The 23,193-nt window shown below is 39.6% G+C and overlaps 1 protein-coding gene and 1 non-coding gene across 2 annotated transcripts; both read left to right on the top strand.

Annotated features, from left to right (window-relative positions):
• Positions 1-14,374: 14,374 nt before the first annotated feature.
• Positions 14,375-15,322, top strand: LOC123602369 (olfactory receptor 6M1). The gene has a single exon (XM_045486877.1). It carries the CDS (start codon positions 14,375-14,377, stop codon positions 15,320-15,322), a length of 948 nt encoding a protein of 315 aa, XP_045342833.1.
• Positions 15,323-16,343: 1,021 nt separating this feature from the next.
• Positions 16,344-16,446, top strand: LOC123602790. Its single transcript, XR_006714561.1, has one exon. It is a non-coding gene; the product is annotated as a U6 spliceosomal RNA (small nuclear RNA).
• The last annotated feature ends 6,747 nt before the right edge of the window (positions 16,447-23,193 follow it).

Here is a 23,193-nt window from a genome sequence, read left to right as displayed (position 1 = left end):
TCCAGGCTCTGAGCTGTCAGCACAGAGCCCAATGCAGGGCTCCAACTCACGAACCGTGAGATCATGACCTGAGCCGAAGTTGGACGCTTAACCAACTGAGCCACCCAGATGCCCCATACTCTTAACCTATTTTAGATTTTTTAGCCATTCTGAGATCTCGAAAAGAATTGACCATCTTATAACCACACAATCGGTGTAAAAGAGAAGAGCTTGAAATAACACGTCAAATGAGAGAATACTATCTATGACCAATAAATAAAATATCAAGTTATTCTAATACTATTAGTAGTTATATAGTCTCTTCATGTGCAGAAATGCATGTATATGCCCTCCCGACACTGAACTGAAATCAGAGTCATCACCTGACTTGAGGAGAGTGTATAAAAAATGCAGTGTATCATTTTACTTGTTTAGGCAAACGCATCTCATCTTGTTTGGGCAGCAGTCACGACACCGACTCTGAAAAACACCTATACTTACATGTACAAAACCATTTCATTCATCATATCCCAAAATTAAAAATAACCTGAATGACTATTTGCAGGATAATGGATAAGCAGATATAGTATTTTTTTTTAAGTTTACTTATTTATTTTTGAGGAGAGAGAGATAAAGGCAGGGCAGAGAGCTAGAGAGAGACAGATGGATATGGAGAATCCCAAGCAGGCTCCACGCTGTCAGCCCAGAGCCTGACACGGGGCTCAAACTCTTGAACCATGAGATCGTGACCTGAGCCAAAATCAAGAGTCAAACGCTCAACCAACTGAGCCACCCAAGCACCCCAGATATAGTATGTTTTTACAGTGGGGATATTATTCAACATTAAATGCAATAAGCTAGATGAATTTTGAGAAACATTATGTTGAGTGAAATAACCCCAATGTAAAAGAACTACATGATTACATTTGTGAAGTCCATGAACAGGCAAATCTGACCTATGCTAATAGAAATCAGAAAATCATTGCAGGTATGTAATGACTGGGAAGGACATGAGGGAACTTTCTGGAGTAATTAAAATTTTCTGCATCTTGTTTGAACTGGTGGTTTATGGCCATGTACCATCGACAAAACTTTTTGAACCAAATTTTAAATTTTAGTGCCTGTTGTATACAAATTAAACCTCAATAAACAATTTTCTTATATCTCTACACAAGGTAAACTCAGGCTCAAATTTACAAGTGAATTCACCAACTACCAAAGAACAAGTCATTTCAATCTTATAACTCACCAAAAGATTTTTTTTTAATATTCAATTCTCTCTTACTGGTTTTAAGGGTTACTTTAACATACATCCCACCACCAGATTTTATGAGAAAGGAAGAGTATAGGCTAATCTCACCCATGAATCTAGATGGAAAAATTCTCAAGAAAATACCAGCAAACAAAATATATTAGAGAGTTGAGTGTATCCCAGGAATGCAAAAATGGTTCGAGATTAAAATATCAAGAATTATAATTTACCACATCAGCATAAACGCATAAACTATTTTTTTTTCAGCAGAAGACAGCTGAATGGATACAATACAATACAATACAATACAATACAATAAATAAAAAACTGTGGTATCTCCAGACAATGGAATATTGCTCAGGATTAAAAAGCAATGAGTTGTCAAGCTATGAAAAAACATGGAGAGAAATGTCAATGCATATTATCAAACAAAACAATCAACTTGAAAAGTTACTTCTCTATGATTCCAACTCTATGACATTCTGGAAAAAGCAAAAGTATGAAGCCTGTAAAAAGATCAGTGGTGGTGTGAATGGAGGGAAATCACCAGGAAAAGAAAGCACAGAGGATTTTTAGAGCAGTGAAATACTCTCTGTGGCATATACTGATGGATACATATTATATATTTGTCTAAACCCATAGAAGATACAACACCAAGAATGAGCCCTAAAATAAACTATGGGCTGTGTGTGATGTGACAGTGTAGGTTCATCAGTGGCAACAAATGTACCATTTTGGTGACAGATGTTTGATAATGGGGGAGGCCCGCACGCAGAGGGCGGCGGGTATATGGGAAATCTTTGCACTCTCCTCACACTGTTGCTGAAAACCTAAAACCGCTCTGAGAAAATAAAGTCCTTCAAATAAATAAGGGAATTAGCATTAAGAAAAAGTACCTTTCAAAGAAAAAGAAATACTTAAAATATCCTCCCTGTATCAACAGTGAAAGTATTAATATAACACAATAGTATATAAAGTCAGTTTGGGGGCATCTGGTGGTTCAGTCAGTTCAGCATCCCACTCTTGATTCCAGCTCAGATCATGATGTCACAGTTGTGGGATCAAGCCCTGCATCAGGCTCTGCACTGACAGCGTGAAGCCTGCTTGGGATTTTCTCACTACCTCTCTCTCTGCCCCTCTCCTCCCCTCTCTGGCTCTCAAGATAAACGAATGAATGAATGAATTAATTAATTAATTAAATATTTTAAAAAGTCAGTTTGTTCAATCAGAAGTTATGATATCTTGGTACAGGAGATATAGGAAGAAGAAAAATGACCAAAGAACTTAACACTCATCTTCATAACAGGAATTTAATAGACAATGTGTAAATCTGATAGATTCGGAAAGAAAAATACAAGCATTCATTTTAAAATATGAAGGTAACATTAGAAGAGACAAAAGCCTTTAAAGGACTAAGAGAAGGGAAGGAGTAAGTGACTTCTCTTTTTCTAGACAAAAGTTTTAATATTCATTAATTTTTAACTATGTAATCTGTTTAGGTTTTTTTTTTTTTAAGTTTATTTATTTATTTTGAGAGAGAGTGCGTGCGCGTGCATGAGGGAGGGGCAGAGAGAGAGAGAATACCAAGCAAGCTGGGAGCTGTCAGCAGAGCCCCATGCAGGGCTGGAACTCACAGACTGCAAGATCATGACCTGAGCCGAAACTGAGAGTCAGATGCTTAACCAACTGAGCCACCCAGGCGCCCCCTGTAATCTGTTTAGTTTTTAAAATGAAAATCAGGGGCGCCTGGGTGGCTCAGTCGGTTAAGTGTCCGACTTCGGCTCAGGTCACGATCTCGCGGTCCGTGAGTTCGAGCCCCGTCGGGCTCTGGGCTGATGGCTCAGAGCCTGGAGCCTGCTTCCGATTCTGTGTCTCCCTCTCTCTCTGCCCCTGCCCCGTTCATGCTCTGTCTCTCTCTGTCTCAAAAATAATAAAATAAACATTAAAAAAAAATTTTTTAAATAAATAAAATAAAATGAAAATCAATTTTAAAACAATGGGAGGAAAGTGTATCGGTTCAGAATGAGGGGAAAATGAGACCAGAGGAAAGAACAGCTTAGTTCCCAACCAGGAGAGCATGGAAGTGAAGATGCCGAGCACTCCCAGAAATTCTCAGCTCACAGTGATGGAGCACAAGGTGCTTAGAGAGCCAGAGTTCATCTCGGGGTAGATGGAAAAGACATTCGAGTGTCTGAGTTGCTGGCCGTTAACACGCTTGAGATAAGCAGCAGGGACATTGGACTTGGGGCTAAAACAGTGAATGTGAAGGCTGGTGCTGAAGAGTCAAAGCAGGGAGACCAAGAGTCCCCATCGCCAAAGCACAAGCTCACGGATTCACCCAGCATGTTCCTCCACCATGGAAACGGACTTCTGCAGCAATACCCATATCACGTACATGTAGAAAGAGGAACACACCAGTCCACAAGGACCCACCAGAAAACACGCCACGTTGAGTGCCAATTCTCCCCAAGGGTAGAGCACAGAGGAGAGAAACAGAGTGACTGTATCAGTATGTTGACGCTGATTATCTCCGTAAAAGGATTTTAATTGATTGTATTTTTCCCTTCACAGTTTCAAAGTTATCTTCCTGTGTTTATGTATTATGTAAAGTGTTTAAATTTTTCAAAAGGGCCACTGCTGTTCAGATGAATCATTGCCCATCTGACCGTAGGGCAAGATACAACTTGAATCAAACTTGGTCCTTGCCTCTAACTTGAGAAAGGGTTGGGAACTGTTCCTAAAATGTTCTATTTTATCAAAACAGCGTCTAGTGAGCCCTTCCCCAAACAAATTCAATATACTCCCCAAACAAGTTCAATATACTCAATCCATCTATCTGTCTGTTTCATTAAAAAAAGACAGAAAATCTATTCAAGGATAATGATGTATTTAAAGAGTCACAGAAAGTCCAATGTCTGTAGCCAGAAGATACCAGAAGATACCATAGAAACAGTCCATTTTGGGTAATGTCTGACACCAAAAAAAGACCCAATACACAATGAATACATGAATGACAAATGAGTGGATAAACAAAAAGAATGAAATAAACTATCTTAAAATTATTGGCTAGAAATCTTAAGGAAACTAAGAATATTTAAGGCAGCACACTCAGAGACAAAATAGCATGACCTAAGTTGCGAAATTCTTCACAGGTTCTATTTCCTGACTGTTCTGAATTTGTTATAGCAGAATTATGTAGAACTTCTTCTTCGTTAGACTCTGCTCCTCTGGATTCCCTTTCCTTTTTGCTCTCAGCCTTCTTCCCTTGGTAATTATTTCCATACTTACTGTTCTCCGGCTCACTTCCCAAATCCACAAGGAATAGCCTGGAAAGGTTGAAGAGTTCAAGAATTCAAAATGTGGTGTTTGGGTTCTTGAAGTTTCAGAGTTAGAATACAAGATACCAACAAGGTAATTAAAACAACAGCATCAGAAACAAAAATCAAATAAGTCCTGCTGGGAAAATCTTATTGTCAGAAGAAAATGAACTAATATTCATAAATTTAAATTTTTTCATGTAGGTACAGGTTCATAGACTCCTTTAATAAGTAGGAACAGTCTATAAACTTGGGACTAAGTAGCTTAATTCTAGACAGAAATGTATTTCTCCGTCCACCTCTGTAGATAGAGACCTATCACAAGCTCTGTTAAAATCCAACAGCAGTCCATCCTAGACGAGTGATTCGAGAACAAAGCTACCACATTTTAGGGAACATATGAAGCATTGATACTTCCTCCTTCAAGCACTGGTCCTCAGGGACTTGACGAGCTTTAATCCTCGGCACAGCTAACTAAAACTGCTGAGCCCTTAACCATGGGCACATGCAGGGCAACCTTCCATGCCTCATTGTGTCTCACTTTTAGATAACCCTACAGTGGTAATGTTATCCCCACTTTACAGATGAGTTAACTGAGGAGCTGAGCTAACTGTCCCAAAGGCACTCAGCTGGTAAGTGAAATCAAACCAAGAACTGTCTGACTTCAAAACCCATGCTCTTAACTTCCCACACCATCCTGTTCCCCCTCTGTGGTAAAAAACTGCAGGAAAGGCATTTGTAGTGACTATCTCCCACAGATACAGATGTAAAATCGAAGACATGGAATGAGAGGACTTTAAAGAGCATCCTGCTCAAACATTTCACGTTACAGATGAGAGAACTGAGACCCAAATGGGGTAGAATTTTCTAGATCTAGGTGGTAAGAAAGGCAGAACCAGAATCTGTCATTTTCTGGTTGCCAGTTTAATATTATTTCCTTTATGGCATCAAGCCACCTATTCAGCCCACATTTCTTAAACACGTATTAAATGTTAGAAGAGAGTTCTATAAATAAAAATAGAAGATAACAGTTTATAATAAATCTGTAATGGTGTGGACATAGGAGAAGGAAAATTCAGGAAATCGCTACAGAAAATTTGTGTTCAAGTCAAATGTGTTTGTTCTAAAATAACACTCTTGGTGGGGGGCCTGGGGTGGCTCAGTTGCTTGAGTGTCTGACTCTTGATTTCGACTCAGATCATGATCCCAAGGTCATGGGATTGAGCCTCACATGGGGCTCCTCACTGAACATGAAGCCTGTTTGGGATTCTCTCTCTCCCTCTCTCTTTCTCTGCCCTTTCCCCATGTATGCTCTCTCTCTCAAAATAAATAAACTTAAAAACAATTTTTTAATAAAAATAAAAAATAAATTAAAAGAACAGCCTTGGCTTGCTAGTTAGTTAAAAGGTCTGTTCCACCACAGAGCACCCCTTCCACGTTTTATCCCCATTACACTGGGCTCCATAAAAACAAATTGTTTTGTTTTTCTAAAGGGTAAGAATAAGGAATTTGGGGGTGCCTGGGTGGCTCAGTAGGTTAAGCCTCCAACTTGGGCTTAGGTCACGATCTCACAGTTTGTGGGTTGGAGCCCCGCATGGGGCTCTGTGCTGACAGCTCAGAGCCTGGAGCTTGCTTCCGATTCTGTGTCTCCCTCTCTGCCCCTCCCCTGATCGTGCTCTCTCTCTCTCTCTCTCTCCAAAATAAATAAACATTAAAAAATTTTAAGAATAAGGAATTTGTTCTAGGTTTTGATGGCTGGGATACTGAAAGTGGTGAGCACAGAGAAGAAACGTTTCCCTGGCAATTATTTAAAAGCGATCATGAGATGCCATCCTATCTAATTCACCACGATTCCCATGTATTATTTCTTATATATTTTCTCACCAGCACTCCTTCTAAGACTGTGTCCCAACTTACAGTCCTTCTGAGTATCCCAAACACAACACAATACAATACAGCGTGCGTACACACACAGACACACACACACACACACACACACACACACAGCTCAGGTGAAGTGTTGCACTACTCAGTCTTCACCCCACTGGTGAGGAAACAAGTTCTGCCTTAGGAATTTGGGGGTGGCTGACCACAAGGCTCTTGATACGGGACAGATAAGACTGACAGTAGCTAGTTAGTCACATACGCTTACAGCCCAGGGAGGAGGACACCACCTGCTGTGTGGGACCACGTGGGGGATGCCCTCAGAGGCAGAGTGAATAACTGTTTGCTTGGCAGTGAACCAAAGCCCTTTTCCTTTCATGTGTTTGTTTTGGTTTGGGTTTGGGTTTTTTTGTGCATCTTTAAAAATTTTTATTTAAGTTCCAGTTAGTTAATGTACAGTGTAATATTAGGTTCAGATGCAGAATTTAGTGACTCAACACGTCCATACAACCCCATCACACGTGCCCTCCTTAATCCCCATCACCTATCTCCCCCATCCCCCCCACCACCTCCCCTCTGGTCACCAGCAGTGTGTTCTCTATAGTTAAGAGTGTGTTTCTTGGTTTGCCTCTCTCTCTCTTTTCCTTTGCTTGTTTTGTTTCTTAAATTCCACACATGAGTGAAATCAGATGCTATTTGTCTTTCTCTGACTGACTTATTTTGCTTAACATAATACTCTCTTGCTCTATCCACATCATTGCAAATGGCAAGATTTCCTTCTTTTGTATGGCTGGGTAATATTCCATTGTAGATATATACCACATCTTCTGTATCCATTCATCAGGTGGCTGAGGACTGGGGGGTATGCAGCTGGTCTGGCTGAGAGGGAACTAGCCAGACAGGGGTCTTTCCTGATGCAGGGGATATATCTGGCAAAAGCAGGGGAACTTCACTAGGCATTTGGGGCCCTGTGAGGCTCAAAGATGTCATTATAATGCATCTCCCCAGTGTTACTTAAAATATATTTTAGAGGCACCTAGGTGGCTCAGTCGGTTGGGCGGCTGACTACAGCTCAGGTCATGATCTTGCAGTCTGTGAGTTCGAGCCCCGTGTCAGGCTCTGTGCTGACAGCTCAGAGCCTGGCACCTGCTTCCGATTCTGTGTCTCCCTCTCTCTCTGCCCCTTCCCTGATTGCTCTCTCTCTCTGTCTCTCAAAAATAATAAACATTAAAATATATATATATTTTAAAATCTTGCCTTCGGGCTCTTTTTTTCATGCCAGCTTCCATTTTATGTATCTTCCACTGAAAGAAACTATATATTCTCAGGGCGCGTGGGTGGCTCAGTTGGTTGGGCATCTGACTTCGGCTCTAATCGCGATCTTACAGTTCATCGGGCTCTCTTCTCTCAGCATGGCTCCTGCTTGGAATCCTCTGTCCCCCCTCTCTCTGCGTCTCTCTCTTTCTCAAAAATAAATAAACATTAAAAAAAAGAAAATATACGTCCTCTTTCACTCTCTCTTCCCTCTCTCTCTCTCTCCTTTGCAGAAACATATAGATTTGCAGCAAAATATATTTTATAAATATATATTTGAAAAAACATATATACACACACACATTTTTACAAATATACATATATCAAGCAGAAAAGCTGATAAGGAAAAATGGGATCTTCCATAGGCTGGAGATCTAGGTGAGGCCATGGAGTACGTGTTTAGGAAATAAAACTATAGAATTGGGAGATTATGGTCCAAGACTGATACCTTGGAGTTTGGGACTTCGGAGATTGAGTAATTCTATATAATGGCAATACTCATGTTAAAATAATGGAGTTGATGATTTAAAGGGGAACGCAGGTGACACTCACTGGAAGTAAGATTAAGAAATTCAAATTTTAGTATATTTTATTAGCTTTTCACATGGAAATTAAGGTTTCCCACAACAATAGCAACCCTTAGGATGAAGTGCAAGACCATGAACCACTAAAAAAGCCTTTACTCAATGTGTCACCCATGGTTTTCCTGTTTTGAAATTCAATTTAAAAGACTCCTCCCTCATTGTCTTATCTGAACACTCGCGGAAGTTCTTCGCTTCTTTCTTGAAACTCAGGCAATATACCGCAGAAACAAAGAAAGCTTACAGGATTGTATAATGTGAGCCTTGGAGAAGTTTTATCAAAAACCAGAGGAATGGTGGGGCGCCTGGGTGGCGCAGTTGGTTAAGCGTCCGACTTCAGCCAGGTCACGATCTCGCGGTCCGGGAGTTCGAGCCCCGCGTCAGGCTCTGGGCTGATGGCTCAGAGCCTGGAGCCTGTTTCCGATTCTGTGTCTCCCTCTCTCTCTGACCCTCCCGTGTTCATGCTCTGTCTCTCTCTGTCCCAAAAATAAAATAAACGTTGAAAAAAAAAATTAAAAAAAAAAAAAAAACCAGAGGAATGGTGATTTGAAAGTGGAAATTGGGAGCCAAAAAATACCACCACCAATAGCAGCAATAATACGGAACCCGTCCTCCAGCCCTGCACCCCTTGCCCTCTGGTACAAGGAAGGGACGAGAGCGCACACACTTGTAGGAGCCACAGGGCAATCAGTATCCTCCAGTGAAAGTCAGATTTATGTTATGATAAAAAGGTGCTAGGTTTTTGGGTAAGAGGGGAATGTTTAAAGGAATTTTCATTGAAAAAATATAAATATTAGGGAATACAGTGGATACTTTTGGCAAGCTTGCAGCTGGGGATAAAGTCAGGAGGTTGGGAGAACAGAGTCGAGCTGGGCTGACTCCAGCTCCAAGGGCTTCTCTTTCTGAACAGCAACATGACAGGAATGAAAAGCATAATGGAATTTGCTACGTCTCTCTCTGGAATTTTAAATAAAAACATTTTAAAAACATCCTATGCTGATAAGAGACAGAGGTATTGGATGGCATCTGAAACTCTAGAATATTTATTACTGGAAGACATTTTTTATTTTATCAATAACTTAAAAAAGACAAAAAGTTTTTTTAAGTATTCATTTTCCTTTAAGTAGATAGAGCAAAACCCCTGGGGAAATCCCCGAGGAGCCACTAACAGGACTATTTGGCACCTTCTAAAACTTTGTAATTGTGATTAGGTAGTTCAAAACCAACATCCTTTTATAACAATATTAATTAACTTCCTTTGACCCATATCCCCAAGAGCTGTTTTCATCTAAGTCTCTAAGGCAAATGAGCCTGTGAAAACACACAGTTCATCCACTTATGAAAAAAAAAAGTTCATAGAATAAAGGAAACTTTGTAGAGAAAAGGAACAAGGTGACTTTAAAAAAAAATACTCATTCAAATACTTGAATTTGGCGATTTAGAGTATTCAAGACCATTTAGCAAAATAAATCTTCAGTGGAAAACTTAATATGCTAATAACCATGAAGGTGGAATGAGATACCAAAACCTATACTAAGTTCCCCTCCCTAGGCTGTCACTTAGCAAGGATGCCGTAAGGATTCTGAGTCAGCCACATCTAAGTCAGTTAGTTGTAGGAGTCTCTCTCTTCAAAACAGCCCAGTTACTAAATAATTCGAATGACTGAGAATTAACCAGAGCCAAAAATAGCCTTCTTGCAAGGGGAAAAATACCTGTGAACTGAGAATCAATGATTTTCTGGGCTAATTTGTTTTAATGGAGTCAGGGAGGATCTACTCCAGTAGAGCTGATTCATTCCTGCAAGATTTTCAAGACGCTTAACGCTTTACTACCACATTCTCTATCTGCAAAACCAGACTCTAGAATCATGTTGTGCGGATCTCACCAGGAAGTTGTAGGGCAAGGAAGAGACCTAGATGGTTGAGGTGTTTAAGACCTGCCATGGCAAAAAGGGGCAGTATTTGGTTGGAAAGGACAGAACATGAACGTGTGTTTGGAAGTTACAGTTTTCCATTCAAGACAGGAGTTTTTCATTCAGCCAGGGCTAAAGCAAGACAGTGACTTCCAAGTCACTGAAGGCATCCAAGCCGTGACTGGATGGGCATGTGGTTAGGATGCTAATCAGCAGGACACATATTGGGTTAGATGGTTCAGTGACTTTGTCAATTTTATCTTATCTTTAAGAGGTATTTCTATGAGCTAGAAATGGAATTGGCAAAAGAAAAGTTTCAAAGTGCAATATTTGGAGTAAATCATTCACACATAATAATCGAAGTTTGAACTTCTTACTATGCACGCACAAAACATGTTGGGAGAATCTTACATCATCTATACAATCAGGGAAATGTAAGTATACTTTTCCACATATCTTTTAATTACTAATATATTACTTCTGTTAAACATATCTTCTTGTGTGTGGCCTCTCTGATCTGTCATATTCTTAGTGGGGTCGGATGCAAATCTGGGGGCTTCCGATTAAGTATGCATTAAAAATATCCCTCAGTCCCAATTAAACTTTCCATAATTTATCGTTATTTATTCAAGAAACAGTTTGCTGTAATTATTCATCTCCTTTAAGTTTATCCCAATCCTTTCTGAACAAAACCATATTTTTTAGCAAGAATCTGTTATCGTCATGTATATGATTTAATTTAAATCTCACAGTAGCTCATTTTGAATGTTGTAGTTATCTAACACTTGAATCTGAAAGTGTGAACTATCATTTGCTTGTTGAACAACCTCATGGAAATAATAATACAACACACACACAAAACAGAAAACACAGTACCTCCGACAGAAAGTTCACTCAAGATTTCACATGCTATAATGTTGGTATAGGTATTCATAATTATCCACTTCTGTGTGGTAATTATAGAATCATTCGAGAGCTTGTTTACTGGAGAATAAGTTAGAATCTTTGAGGTGGGGAAGGAAATTGAAAAGTAACTGGAAATAAGACTTGAAGACACTGAATGGATCTTATAAATGTATGGTCCAACATTTTAATTTTTCTGATAAGAATACTGACGTCCAGGGACACTGGGCTGGCTCAGTCAGTGGAACATGCGATTCTTGATCTCGGGGTATGAAGTTCAAGCCCCACGCTGGGTGTTGAGATTACTTAAAAATTAAAATTAAAATTAAAAAAATAAAGAATACTGAAGTCCAGAACACAAAAGGAGGCTTTGAAAAAAAGAGCAAGAGAGCACAGCAGCTTACCCTCGCTGAGGCATCAGTTACCCGGAGTTAGGTGTGATGTACTGCGATTACCTCAGGAAAAGAACCTGGGAAAGAGATCTATAAGTGATTTTACAGGCCCCGCTACTCCAGTAAGCTGGTAAAATCTAATATTATAGGAATAAATCTTTTTTGGATTTTTTAATATTATGATAGAAATAGAATAAGTATCTTATTGGAAAATAACAGTATTCTACACAGTAATGAAACAGCTGCACAAAGATTTATGTGCAAGAATATTTATTCCCATCTATGTGGGAATGAAATGCTGATCACCTAAATTACCAAAGCTAAGCAAATGGCTAAATATCTCACAGTCCCATCCATAGAATCAAACACTACACAACCCTTAAAAATGTGTTGCGTTTTTACCAGAGGAAGCTCTGGTAGGTGTTGGATGTGTCTGTTACCTTAACTGTGGTGATGATATTATGGGTGTTTGTATATGTCCAAACTCATAAAATTATGCATATTAAATATGTGCAGTTCTTTGTGGTCGTTATGTTTTTAGGATTTTCTTTCTAAGCGATATTTACACTCAGTGTGGGGCTCGGTCTCCCAACCCTAAGGATCAAGAGTCACATGCTCTTCTGACTGAGCCAGCCAGGCACCCCTATGGGTAGGTCTTTGTGTATCAATTGTCCCTCAAAAAAATCTGATTTCAGAAAATGATTTTATAGAGGGGCACCTGGGTGGCTCAGTAGGTTGAGTGTCCGACTTTAGCTCAGGTCGTGATCTCACAGTTCGTGGGTTCGAGCCCCACATGGGGCTCTCTGCTGTCAGTGCAGAGCCTGCTTCTGATCCTCTGCCCCCCCCCTCTCTGCCCCTACCCCACTCACACTCTCTCTCTCAAAAATAAAGATAAACATTTAGAAAATGATTTTGTAGAGTTCTAGTAATTGACATGGAAAGATGATTTTTTTTTTTGAGAGAGAGACAGAGACAGAGAGAGAGAGAGAGCACGAAAGAGAATCCCAACCAGGCTCCACACTCATCACAGAGCCCGTTGTGGGGCTCAATCTCATGTCTAGTGAGATCATGACCTAAGCCGAAATCAAGAGTTGGACACTCAACCGGCTGAGCCACTCAGGTGCCCCAAAAGATGAATGATTATTATTAAAAAAGAAAAATAAGAAAAGCTAGCTACAAAATAGTATGTCAGCATCAATTATTTTAGATATATATGTATACGATGTAATTTTGAAACAGCCTGGAAATACATTCGCCAAAATCTGGTCACTGTATCCCTAACAGGTTTGATTGCAGATTATAATTTTTTTTTTTTTTTTGCATTTGCATGCTCTAATTATTTGCACTGGGAAAAAATGTGAAGGTTTTTTTGTCATGGGAAAGACTTCAAATAAAAAATGAAATAGGAACTTTTTTATCTCGGAGATGGGGTAGGAGGGGAGGTGGGAAAAGGAAAATGAGGGGAACGGCTCTAACCTATCTGTTAAGGAAGAGCTAAGTAACATCTAGACAAGGAAAGCATTGAGCTTAAAGAATGGGTGCTTTTAACCTGAAATGGGATACTGTGCCAAAGAACACATCTCCGATACTGGGATAAAGAACAACTGTATGATCTTGATGTACAGTTTGATGATTTCAACTGATCAAGTAAATGAAGTAAGCTAAATTACCTCCATTTTACGATCCTGTGTATGATGTGTACCTCTCTGGTTTTATCACATTGTATAACGTCCTCTTAAATAATCAGCCAGAAATAAGTCAGACAAAGACAAAAACCATATGATTTCGCTTGTATATGGGATCTAAAAATAAATAGATAGATAGATAGATAGACAGATAGACAGATAGATGATAGATAGATAGGATTAAGAGAACCAAACTTCCACTCATAAAATAAATAAGTCATGAGGATGAAAAGTACAGCATAGGGAATATGGTCAATAATACTGCAATAACGTATAGTGACAGTAACTACACTCATCACGGTGAAACTGAGTAATATATAGGATTGTTGAACCAATGTGTTGTAAACCTGAAACTGATATAACATTGTATATTCATTATACTTCAATAAAAAAATAAGAATCAGCCAGATATTTGATGTATATATTATTACATACTTCACAGAATTTGTAGAAGGTAGGTTTTGGACACAGGCTATAACCTAAAGATAAAATATCCAGTATTCCTTTCTGATGTGTCATCTAAAGCGATTAGCAGGAAGCCTGAACCATTGTCCATTTCAGATATTTCTTGTCTGTTTCCATAAATCTACTTGTGCAAGGAAAAGACTTTCAAAAATGAGAGACTCTGGAAATCACCAAGTATCGGAGGCAGGGAGAGTCAATCTTTATCTCTTACTCATGGCAGGTCATCATTATCCACTGTCAAAGTGAAAGGAAATTTGTTATAGAAAAAGCTGGAAAGTATTTTAAAGGATTTCTCTCTCAGTGACTGTAAACTTCAGAAAAAAATAGTTCTAGGTAAGTGTGAGTCAGTACTTTATAGCATATTTTTAACTGGGAACATGAAGCTGGCTGCACTGAAGAGAAGTTTCATTTAATGAGACTAAATAGAATTTCATTACTGGAAGGAAGCTGAGAGGTTTTTTTAATCCAGTCTTCTCCCTTCATTTCATGGAAAAAGTTGTGTCTAAATGGTATTTTGACTTTCCCTAGGATGCACAAGAATGATTTTCTGATCAAGGGCTAAACCCCTGACCTATCTCCCAATGTAAGGCACTCTCTACAACACATTTTCAACAGACATTTATAAAATGATCTCCCAAGCTGATCTTCCTTTTCTTCTTTCTTAAGGGAGACCCTGCCTGCTGTGTAGCCATGCCCATGGGAAATTGGAGCACAGTGACTGAATTCACCCTGATCGCCTTTCCCACTCTCCTGGAGCTTCGAATACTCCTCTTTGTGGTTCTTTTGCTGACTTACACATTAACAGCAATAGGAAACATTGTCATCATCTTCCTAATATGGACTGATAATCACCTGCAAACCCCAATGTACATTTTCCTCAGTAATTTGTCTTTTCTGGATATTTTATACACCACTGTCGTTACACCAAAGTTGCTAGCCTGCCTCCTAGGAGAGAAGAAAACTATATCCTTTGCTGGCTGTATCACTCAAACATATTTCTACTTCTTTCTGGGGACAGTGGAGTTTATCCTCCTAGCAGTGATGTCCTTTGACCGCTACGTGGCCATCTGTAACCCCCTGCGCTACACCATCATCATGAGCAGCAGGACCTGCCTCCTGCTGGTTCTGAGCTGCTGGGTAGGAGCCTTCCTGTCTGTGTTGGTACCAACCATTGTAGTGACAAGGCTACCTTACTGTGGAAAAGAAATCAATCATTTTTTCTGTGACATTGCCCCTCTTCTGCAGGTGGCCTGTGTAGATACTCACCTCATTGAGCAGATCAACTTTCTCCTATCTGCCCTTGTCATCCTGAGCTCCCTGGCATTCACTACTGCGTCCTATACCTACATCGTCTCTACCATCCTGCGCATCCCCTCGGCCCAAGGCCGTCAAAAGGCTTTTTCTACCTGTGCTTCTCATATCACGGTCATTTCCATTGCTTACGGGAGCAATATCTTTGTGTATGTGAGACCCAATCAGAACTATTCCCTGAATTTTGACAAGGTAGCTGCTGTCCTCATTACAGTGGTGACCCCTCTCCTGAATCCTTTTATTTATAGTTTGAGAAATGAAAAGGTGAAAGAAGTATTGAGAGAGACAATAAACAGAATCATGTCCTTGATACTAAGGATAACCTGACATTAGTGCTTAGTGCATCACACATTTCTTTTTTTTTAATTTTTTTTTTCAACGTTTATTTATTTTTGGGACAGAGAGAGACAGGGCATGAACGGGGGAGGGTCAGAGAGAGAGAGGGAGACACAGAATCGGAAACAGGCTCCAAGCTCTGAGCCATCATGAGCCATCAGCCCAGAGCCTGACGCGGGGCTCGAACTCACGGACCGTGAGATCGTGACCTGGCTGAAGTCGGACGCTTAACCGACTGCGCCACCCAGGCGCCCCATATCACACATTTCTTATCTTCAACACATTCATTCTGCACGAGTACTGTGCCATGTTGACATTCCAGAAACGTGAGACGGTGTCAACAGGATGAACAATGACCATACCGAACTGAAAAAAGTTCTTCTTACATCTAGAAAAAAAAAATTGAATCCATAAACCCTTGTACATTCATAGCTTCAAACCATGAAACATTACCTAAGTAGGATCCAGAGGTTTCCAAATCTAGTCTTGACTAAGTCAGTTTATTTTCCAGGTGATTTTGACCACGTCACAACTTATCTGAGCCTTGCTGTCTCCGTCTCTACATGAAATAATAGGTAATAAAGCATCACTACTTGTAATAAGACATTTAAAGTTAGAGCATTTTAACTTCTTGTTAGGCATGCTTGAAAATTTCAAGAGATTCAGTTTCCACCTCTTTTATTTACCTAGATCTCATGTGGTACGAGAAGTGAGGAAAAAAGAGGGAAGACTCAGGATGCCATCAAGCCTGTGTCTGTAAACCTGAGTGAGTGCTCTCTTTGGCAGCACATATACTTTTTAAAAAAATGTTTAATGTTTATTTCATTTTTGAGAGAGACAGACAGACAGAGCATGAGTGGGGAGGGGCAGAGAGAGAGAGGGAGACACAGAATCCAAAGCAGGCTCCAGGCTCTGAGCTGTCAGCACAGAGCCCGATGTGGGGCTCAGACTCACACACCATTAGATCATGACCTGAGCCAAAGTCAGACGCTCAACCGATGGAGTCACCCAGGTGCCCCTACAGTACATATATTAAAATTGGAACAATGCAAAGACGATCTGTGTGGCCCCTGCACGAGGGTGACATCCAAGTTCATGAAGCCTTCCATGTTGCGCAGTGGCAGATGGTAACTAGACTTGTCATGAGGATCATTTCATAATGTATAAAAACACTGAATCACTATGATGTACCCTTAAAACTAATTTGTGTATCAATTACATTTCAATAAAAAAAAAAGTCACTGAAAAAGAAAACCCAAGTGAAAGGTAGAGATGTTGGCTGAGAAAAGGAACATAAGAAGGGCAGGTCATGAATAACTTTGGTAAAATGTTTAATGGAATTTGGGGGGTAAAAGCCAAAATAAAGCAGGTGAAATAGTGTGCATACATAAAGAAAATATAAACATAGTGAACACTTTCAAGAAGGTTAGCGGATCATCAACAATAGCCAAATTATGGAAAAGCCCAAATGCCCATTGACTGATGAATGGATGAAGTATATGTATATGTATATGTATATATATATATATATATGTACACACACACATACAATAAGGAAGATTTTCAAATCAGAGCTCCCAGCTGTTGTGTTAAAAGTCAGATTTATTAGTTCTTTTCTCAGTCACTTAAATCGTTTGTGATCTAAATATCTCTTGTCTTTTTCTGACTCTAAAAGAAAAAAGAAAAAAAAAACAGAAAAGGACTGCCTGGGTGGCTCAGTCAGTTAAATATCTGACTCTTGATTTTGGATCGGGTCATGATCTCATGGTTCATGGGATCAAACCCTGCGTGGAACTCTGCTCTGTTGGCAAGAAGCCTGCTGGGGATTCTCTCTCTCCCTCTCTCAAACTAAATAAATATTTAAAAAAAGGAAGGGAAGGGAAGGAAAGGGAAGGAAAGAAAAGAAAAGGAAAAAAAGCCTTAGTTAAATTGTACAGTCCACAGAGGTGCCTGGGTGGCTCAGTCAGTTGAGCCTCTGACCTAGGCTCAGGTCATGATCTCATGGTTCATGAGTTCAAGCCCCGCATCGGGCTCACCGCTGTTAGTGCGGATCCTCTGTCCCCCTCTCTCTCTGCCCCTCCCCTACTCATGCTCGCTCTCTCTCTCTCTCTCTCTCAAAAATAAATAAACCTTTAAAAGAACATTTATTGTAGAAGTACTCTCAAACAGTGGTCACCATTGTAATCATTATCACTTATGACCATTCTCTTTGTCCTACACTTTCACAGCTTTAAAAAAAAAAAAAACCTTTGTATTATTTTATGTTTTGTTAACAACCATTATTCTTAGACAGAGTTGGCCATGATGATACCATACTCTCAGGATATTAGACAAAGAGCCTTGTAGAAAATGGGGTTTTTTTTTACCTGAAATGCAATATGCATGAACTATAGACAAAGTGTCCATAAAAAGGGTTTCTGCTAGTTTTTCTACCCTTTCTCTTGCATGCAAGATTACACGTAGGAGTTGGGACCCAATTTCCTCTTGACCTCACCAGTCTGTGGACACAAAGCAGGTCACAATAAAATTCCAAACGTCACTGGCACTTGCCTTTCTCACCCAGACACGTACCATTAACTCTCACTCTCCTATGCAATTACTACCAAGTGTTTCTCGGATTCCCCAAGAGATGTTTCATGTGTAGGTATGAACTTCCACCTAATACTATCTGGTTCTGGCTGCCCTTTGCTGATTTACGCCTTTTTTGAAGAGGCTCGAAAGCACAACTTTCTCATGTCACTGCAGACTATTCCCTCTGTAAGAAAGTGGACGTAAGTGACGAAGAAGCTTTTGGTGTCTTTCCATGATCCCAAAACAGCAGACTACTGAGATGCTGGATATGCTGCTCTGTGCTCTGATGTCATCTGCTATAGTGAGGGACACGAAGCCATATCCCAAGTAGAAGTTAGGAGAATCCCCATTATTCTGCTTCACTACCTGGACACAGATGTAACATGGCTTATGCCCTGTATCTCAAAGAGCCCTTCACCTTCTTCATATGGCCCCTCTGCTTATAAGATTTAAAAATGAATCCACATGACGTGGGTAGGTAATCAGTATCTGAAACAGATGCCCTGTTATCTTCACCACCATGATGCTACCCACACGTGCCCACCATCTCCAGCCAATATTCTGATATAAATTGACTCAGAATTTCTTTGCCCACCAGCATGTCACATATCCTAGTCTCCATCTGGGACCCCTAAGGCACATAAGTCAGACACAATTCCGACATAGTATATTTGAATATCTGAGACGACTTTATAAGAACTCTCACATCCCATCCAATTCACACAACTGTTCTCTGAGTAAAGTGAAGAAACAACTAGAGAACTGTTGTACATGCTCCGTACTGCCCTACATAAAACAGAGACAAAGAAGAGTAAGATATTAGGGGTGCCTGGGTGGCTCAGTCGGTTGAGCGTCCGGCTTCGCTCAGGTCATGATCTCGCGGTCGTGAGTTCGAGCCCCGCGTCAGGCTCTGTGCTGAGAGTTCGGAGCCTGGAGTCTGCTTCAGATTCTGTGTCTCACTCTCTGCCCCTCCTCTGCTCTCTCTCTCTCTCTCTCTCTCTCTCAAAATGAACAAACGTTAAAAAAAATTTTTTTAAAGAAGAGTAAGATATTAAAATTCTTAGAAAAGGAGTGCTCATGAATGCCTCAGGAGTTTGAAAGTGATTAGCAAATACAAAAAAAATTCTCTGGATACTGTTATATTTAGAAATGTAACCCCTAGTGTTTTAATATAATCAAACAACAACAACAAAAAGATTCAATAATAAACCCATCTTAGTAGCAAACTGAAAATCCACAAAAATCCATTCTTTGAATTTAGTAATTTACCAGGTTTAGCCCTGACTGATAGAAATGTTATGCTCTGCCTTTTTTTTTTTTTTACTGTTTGCTTATTTTTGACAGAGAGAGAGAGAGAGACAGAACATGAGTGGGGGAGGGGCAGAGAGAGGAAGACACAGAATCCAAAGCCGGCTCCAGGCTCCGTCCCAGCGGTCAGCACAGAGCCCGACGCGGGGCTCGAACTCACAGACCGAGAGATCATGACCTGAGCCGAAGTCGGACGTTCAACCGACTGAGCCACCCAGGCGCCCCTATGCTCTGCCTTTTTAATACCTAATCACGTTTTTGTTTGTTTTCATAAATACTATAAGGATGTTCTTCATCTTCTTGGGGTTAAAGTTGAGCATTAAGTTTCATTAGTAACACACTCTAACCACCAGGGGGAGTGCAAGACACACGTCACCTGCCACCCACCTCTCCCCCACCACCCCTCCACACACACACACACACACACACACACACACACACACACAAAACCCCCAGACAATTTACCTCCTCCGGTCAGAGGAGGAGTAATTAACAAGTCCAATGAATTGCACTATACCAGGGGGTCACTTGCGCACATTGTACTCTATGACATATTTCAAATTCAGGATCTATTAGATCCTAAGTGTTTTGGTGCTTTAGATGTGATAAGTGAACCAGTTCAAATGTTTATGAGTCTTCGGAATTCTCTTTCACATATACATGGCTGAGATACACATATACTGAAACATATACATATATATATATGGTGCAGTAAGAGAAACTTGAGATCTCCTACTGCTGGTTGTCCTTCCCCTATTGTAATTCCCACATTACCCATTGGTATAGGGCAGAGAGGCATGACCGCCTCTTTGTTGAAGGCCTGTGGCTTTAGGTCTTATAGACAAATTCTTTTTCTTCTCCCTGGTGTGGTTTCCCTTGGACCCTTGGATTCTTTCCACGCTTCTGCTTTTTTTTTTTTCTTTAATCTTTAAGTGTTTTTGAAATATTTATTATTTATAAGCAAACTTTAAACACAAAATGTTTCCATCTGAAAATTCATATGCAAAAAGTAATGTTAGGAGTGCCTGGGTGGCTCAGTCGGTTAAGCGTCCGACTTCAGCTCAGATCATGATCTCACGGTTTGTGGGTTCCAGCCCTGTGTCCAGCTCTGTGCTGACAGCTCAGAGCCTGCAGCCTGCTTCAGATTCTGTGTGTCTCCCTTTCTATCTACCCCTCCCCTGCTTGCTCTCTGTCTCTCTTTCTCAAAAATAAACATTTTTTGGAAAAAAATAACTTAATAAAAATGTAAAATATACTATGCCCATGTCCATTAAAATAACCTGTTATCTAAATATTGACAACTAACATAAATAGAATACTTTTCATATACACACATGTACTTTAATCAGATTTTCCAAGAATGCATCTTTCTGAGCTCAGTGTTACTTCTTAAACATTTCAACAAACAAAAAAAATCTACAATTTTTTTTCAAGGTTGCATTCTTCTTAATTAAAATATATACCCAGGGAGGGTTACCAAAATTCCATTGTTTTCATCATGAGCTAATAGTGAATATAACAAAATTCAGTGGAATTATTATCTTTGTTTCTGTAGCCAGTTTGATTTTATACTGTTTGAGAACCTTTAAATTTTGGTTGCGTTTAGTTCAAAATTAATCAGCAATATTCAACCAAGCTGTTAACAGATAGTGCCAAATAGTTCCACGTTTTAAGATTTAGGAAATAGCAATTATTGAAAATGGAACTTGCAACCATTAATACATTGAAATGTATACATACTAAAGCAAGGGAAGAATTGAGCAAACCATAAAATGAAAACTCCAAAGGTATGCAATACTTAATTTTGAAATCCTTTTCATTTTTTAGGGTAACTTTGTGCATAGAGTAGTTTGTTTTTCGGGGACAAATTTAGAATGTCTAGAATTAAAACTAGTTAGTCTTGGAAAATATGAACTTTTCTAGAATTAAAACTAGTTAGTCTTGGAACACATGAACTTTTCTAAAAATGAAAATTGCCCTCTAAAAATTTTATATTAATTTTTATTACCAAACACTGTTTATAGGAACTACCTGAGTTAAAAAGTACCCCTGAAAGAATATATTGGGCCCATCAAGATAAAATCTCAGAGAACGAAGGCAGACGGATAGACAATAATATTAGTGAATAATTAATGTAATTGTTGTGCCAAATCACATTACTTCAAGAGTAATTTGTTTTTGTTATAGCAAGAACACTTCATATTAGATCTACCCTCTTAACAAATTTAAAGTCTACAATACAGGATTGTAATCTATAAGCACAGCATTGTACAGCAGATCTGGAGGACTTATTTATCTTACAGAACTTAGACTTTAGTTCTTTGAAGAGCAACTTCGCCCAGCCTCTGGCAACCACCATTCTACTCTCTGTTTCTATTAATCTATTTTAGATTTCTCATATAGGTTGGAATCATGCACTATTTGTCCTTCTGTAACTGGATTTTCCATAATGTACTCCAAGTTCATCCATGTTGTCACGTGTGGCAGGATTTCCTCATTTTTAGGGCTGAATAGCATTCCATTGGATGTATATGGCGCCATTTTCTTTATCCATTTATACATCAGTGGACATTGGGTTGTTCCCATATTTTGGCTGTTGTGAATAGTGCTACAATGAACAGAAGTGTGTTACGGGAAAACTTTTCCTCTCCTCTTCTAGGTTCTTTGCCTGGCCTGATAATTACATTGGCACAAGATGGACTAACAGAAATGAACTAAATTTAATTCCATACATACTGAAGCCACACAAAGACAGGAGAGGCTCTCCAATAATCAGGCAATTGAGGTTTGCCTGAGCTAAAGAGAAAGTGGGAGGGGTCTGGGACCTTAAAGGGAAGGAAGACACTTCACAGAAAGTGGGAAAAGCCAATGTTTGGTAAACAAATGTTTGTCGTGCCACATGAAGTCTTCTTATGTTAAAAAAAAAAAACAAAAAACAAAAAACTGTGGTGCCTGGGTGGTTCCGTTAAGCATCTGTCTTTGGCTCAGGTCATGATCTCACAGTTCATGGATTCGAGCCCTGCATCAGGCTCTATGCTGACAGCTCAGAGAGCCTGCTTCAGACTCTGTGTCTCACTCTTTCTCTCTGCCCCTCCCCTGCTCATGCTCTTTTGTGTTCATGCTCTCTCTCTCTCCCAAAAATAAATAAAAACATTAAAAAAAATTTTTTTTAATAGAAGATTATCTTTGGGAATGGTTCTCTTCCTGGAACAACCTCCCTATCTAAATTCTTTTAGGCAATTAAAGAGGAGATAAAAAGTTCTTCTTGAGTCTATTGGACCTTGAGTGTCTTCAGCTAAAAATAATTGACATGCCAAAGTGGCACATTCTGGGGAAGCTTGCCTTGAACCCTACCAAAGTGCAGCAATCTTTTCAAAATCCTGATTTCAAATATTTCGTATATATATCCAGAAGTGGAATATTTTTTAATTTTCTGAGGGATTTCCATACAATTTTCCATAATGGCTGCACCATTTTACATCCCATCAATGGTGTACCCAGGTCCCAGCATTTTCACATTGTTGCCAACACTTGTTGTCTTTTGTTTTTTTATATCCATTCTGACAAGGGGTAAGGTGATACCTCATTATGTTTTTGAGTTGCATTTCCTTGATGATTAGTAATGGTGAGCACCTTTTCATACACCTATTCCCCTTTTTTATGTCTTCTTTGGAGAAATGTTTATTCAAGTCTTTTGCCCACTTTAATCAGTTGCTTGGGGGGTTCTTTTCTGACTTGTAAGAGTTCCATATATATTTTTGGAAATAACCTCTTATTACATATATGGTTTGCAAATTTTCTCCCATCCTGCTGTCTTTTCACTCTTGATTTTGTCTTCCGCTGTGCAGAAGCTTCTTAAGTTAGAGGTTGGTCCACTTGTTTATTTTTGTTTTTGTTGTCTGTGCTTTTAGTGTCACATTCATGAAATCATTGCCAATCCCACATCATGAAGTTTTTCCTCTATGTTTTCTCCTAGCAGTTTT

This window comes from Leopardus geoffroyi, chromosome D1, assembly GCF_018350155.1.
Source record: "Leopardus geoffroyi isolate Oge1 chromosome D1, O.geoffroyi_Oge1_pat1.0, whole genome shotgun sequence".
Classification (NCBI taxonomy): domain Eukaryota; kingdom Metazoa; phylum Chordata; class Mammalia; order Carnivora; family Felidae; genus Leopardus; species Leopardus geoffroyi.
Note: the sequence above shows the minus strand (reverse complement) of the source record. Positions and strands in the feature narration are given on the sequence as shown.

Bases quoted from the DNA above. Each gene is read 5' to 3' on its own strand.
- LOC123602369 (XM_045486877.1), top strand. From the start codon at position 14,375: ATGCCCATGGGAAATTGGAGCACAGTGACTGAATTCACCCTGATCGCC.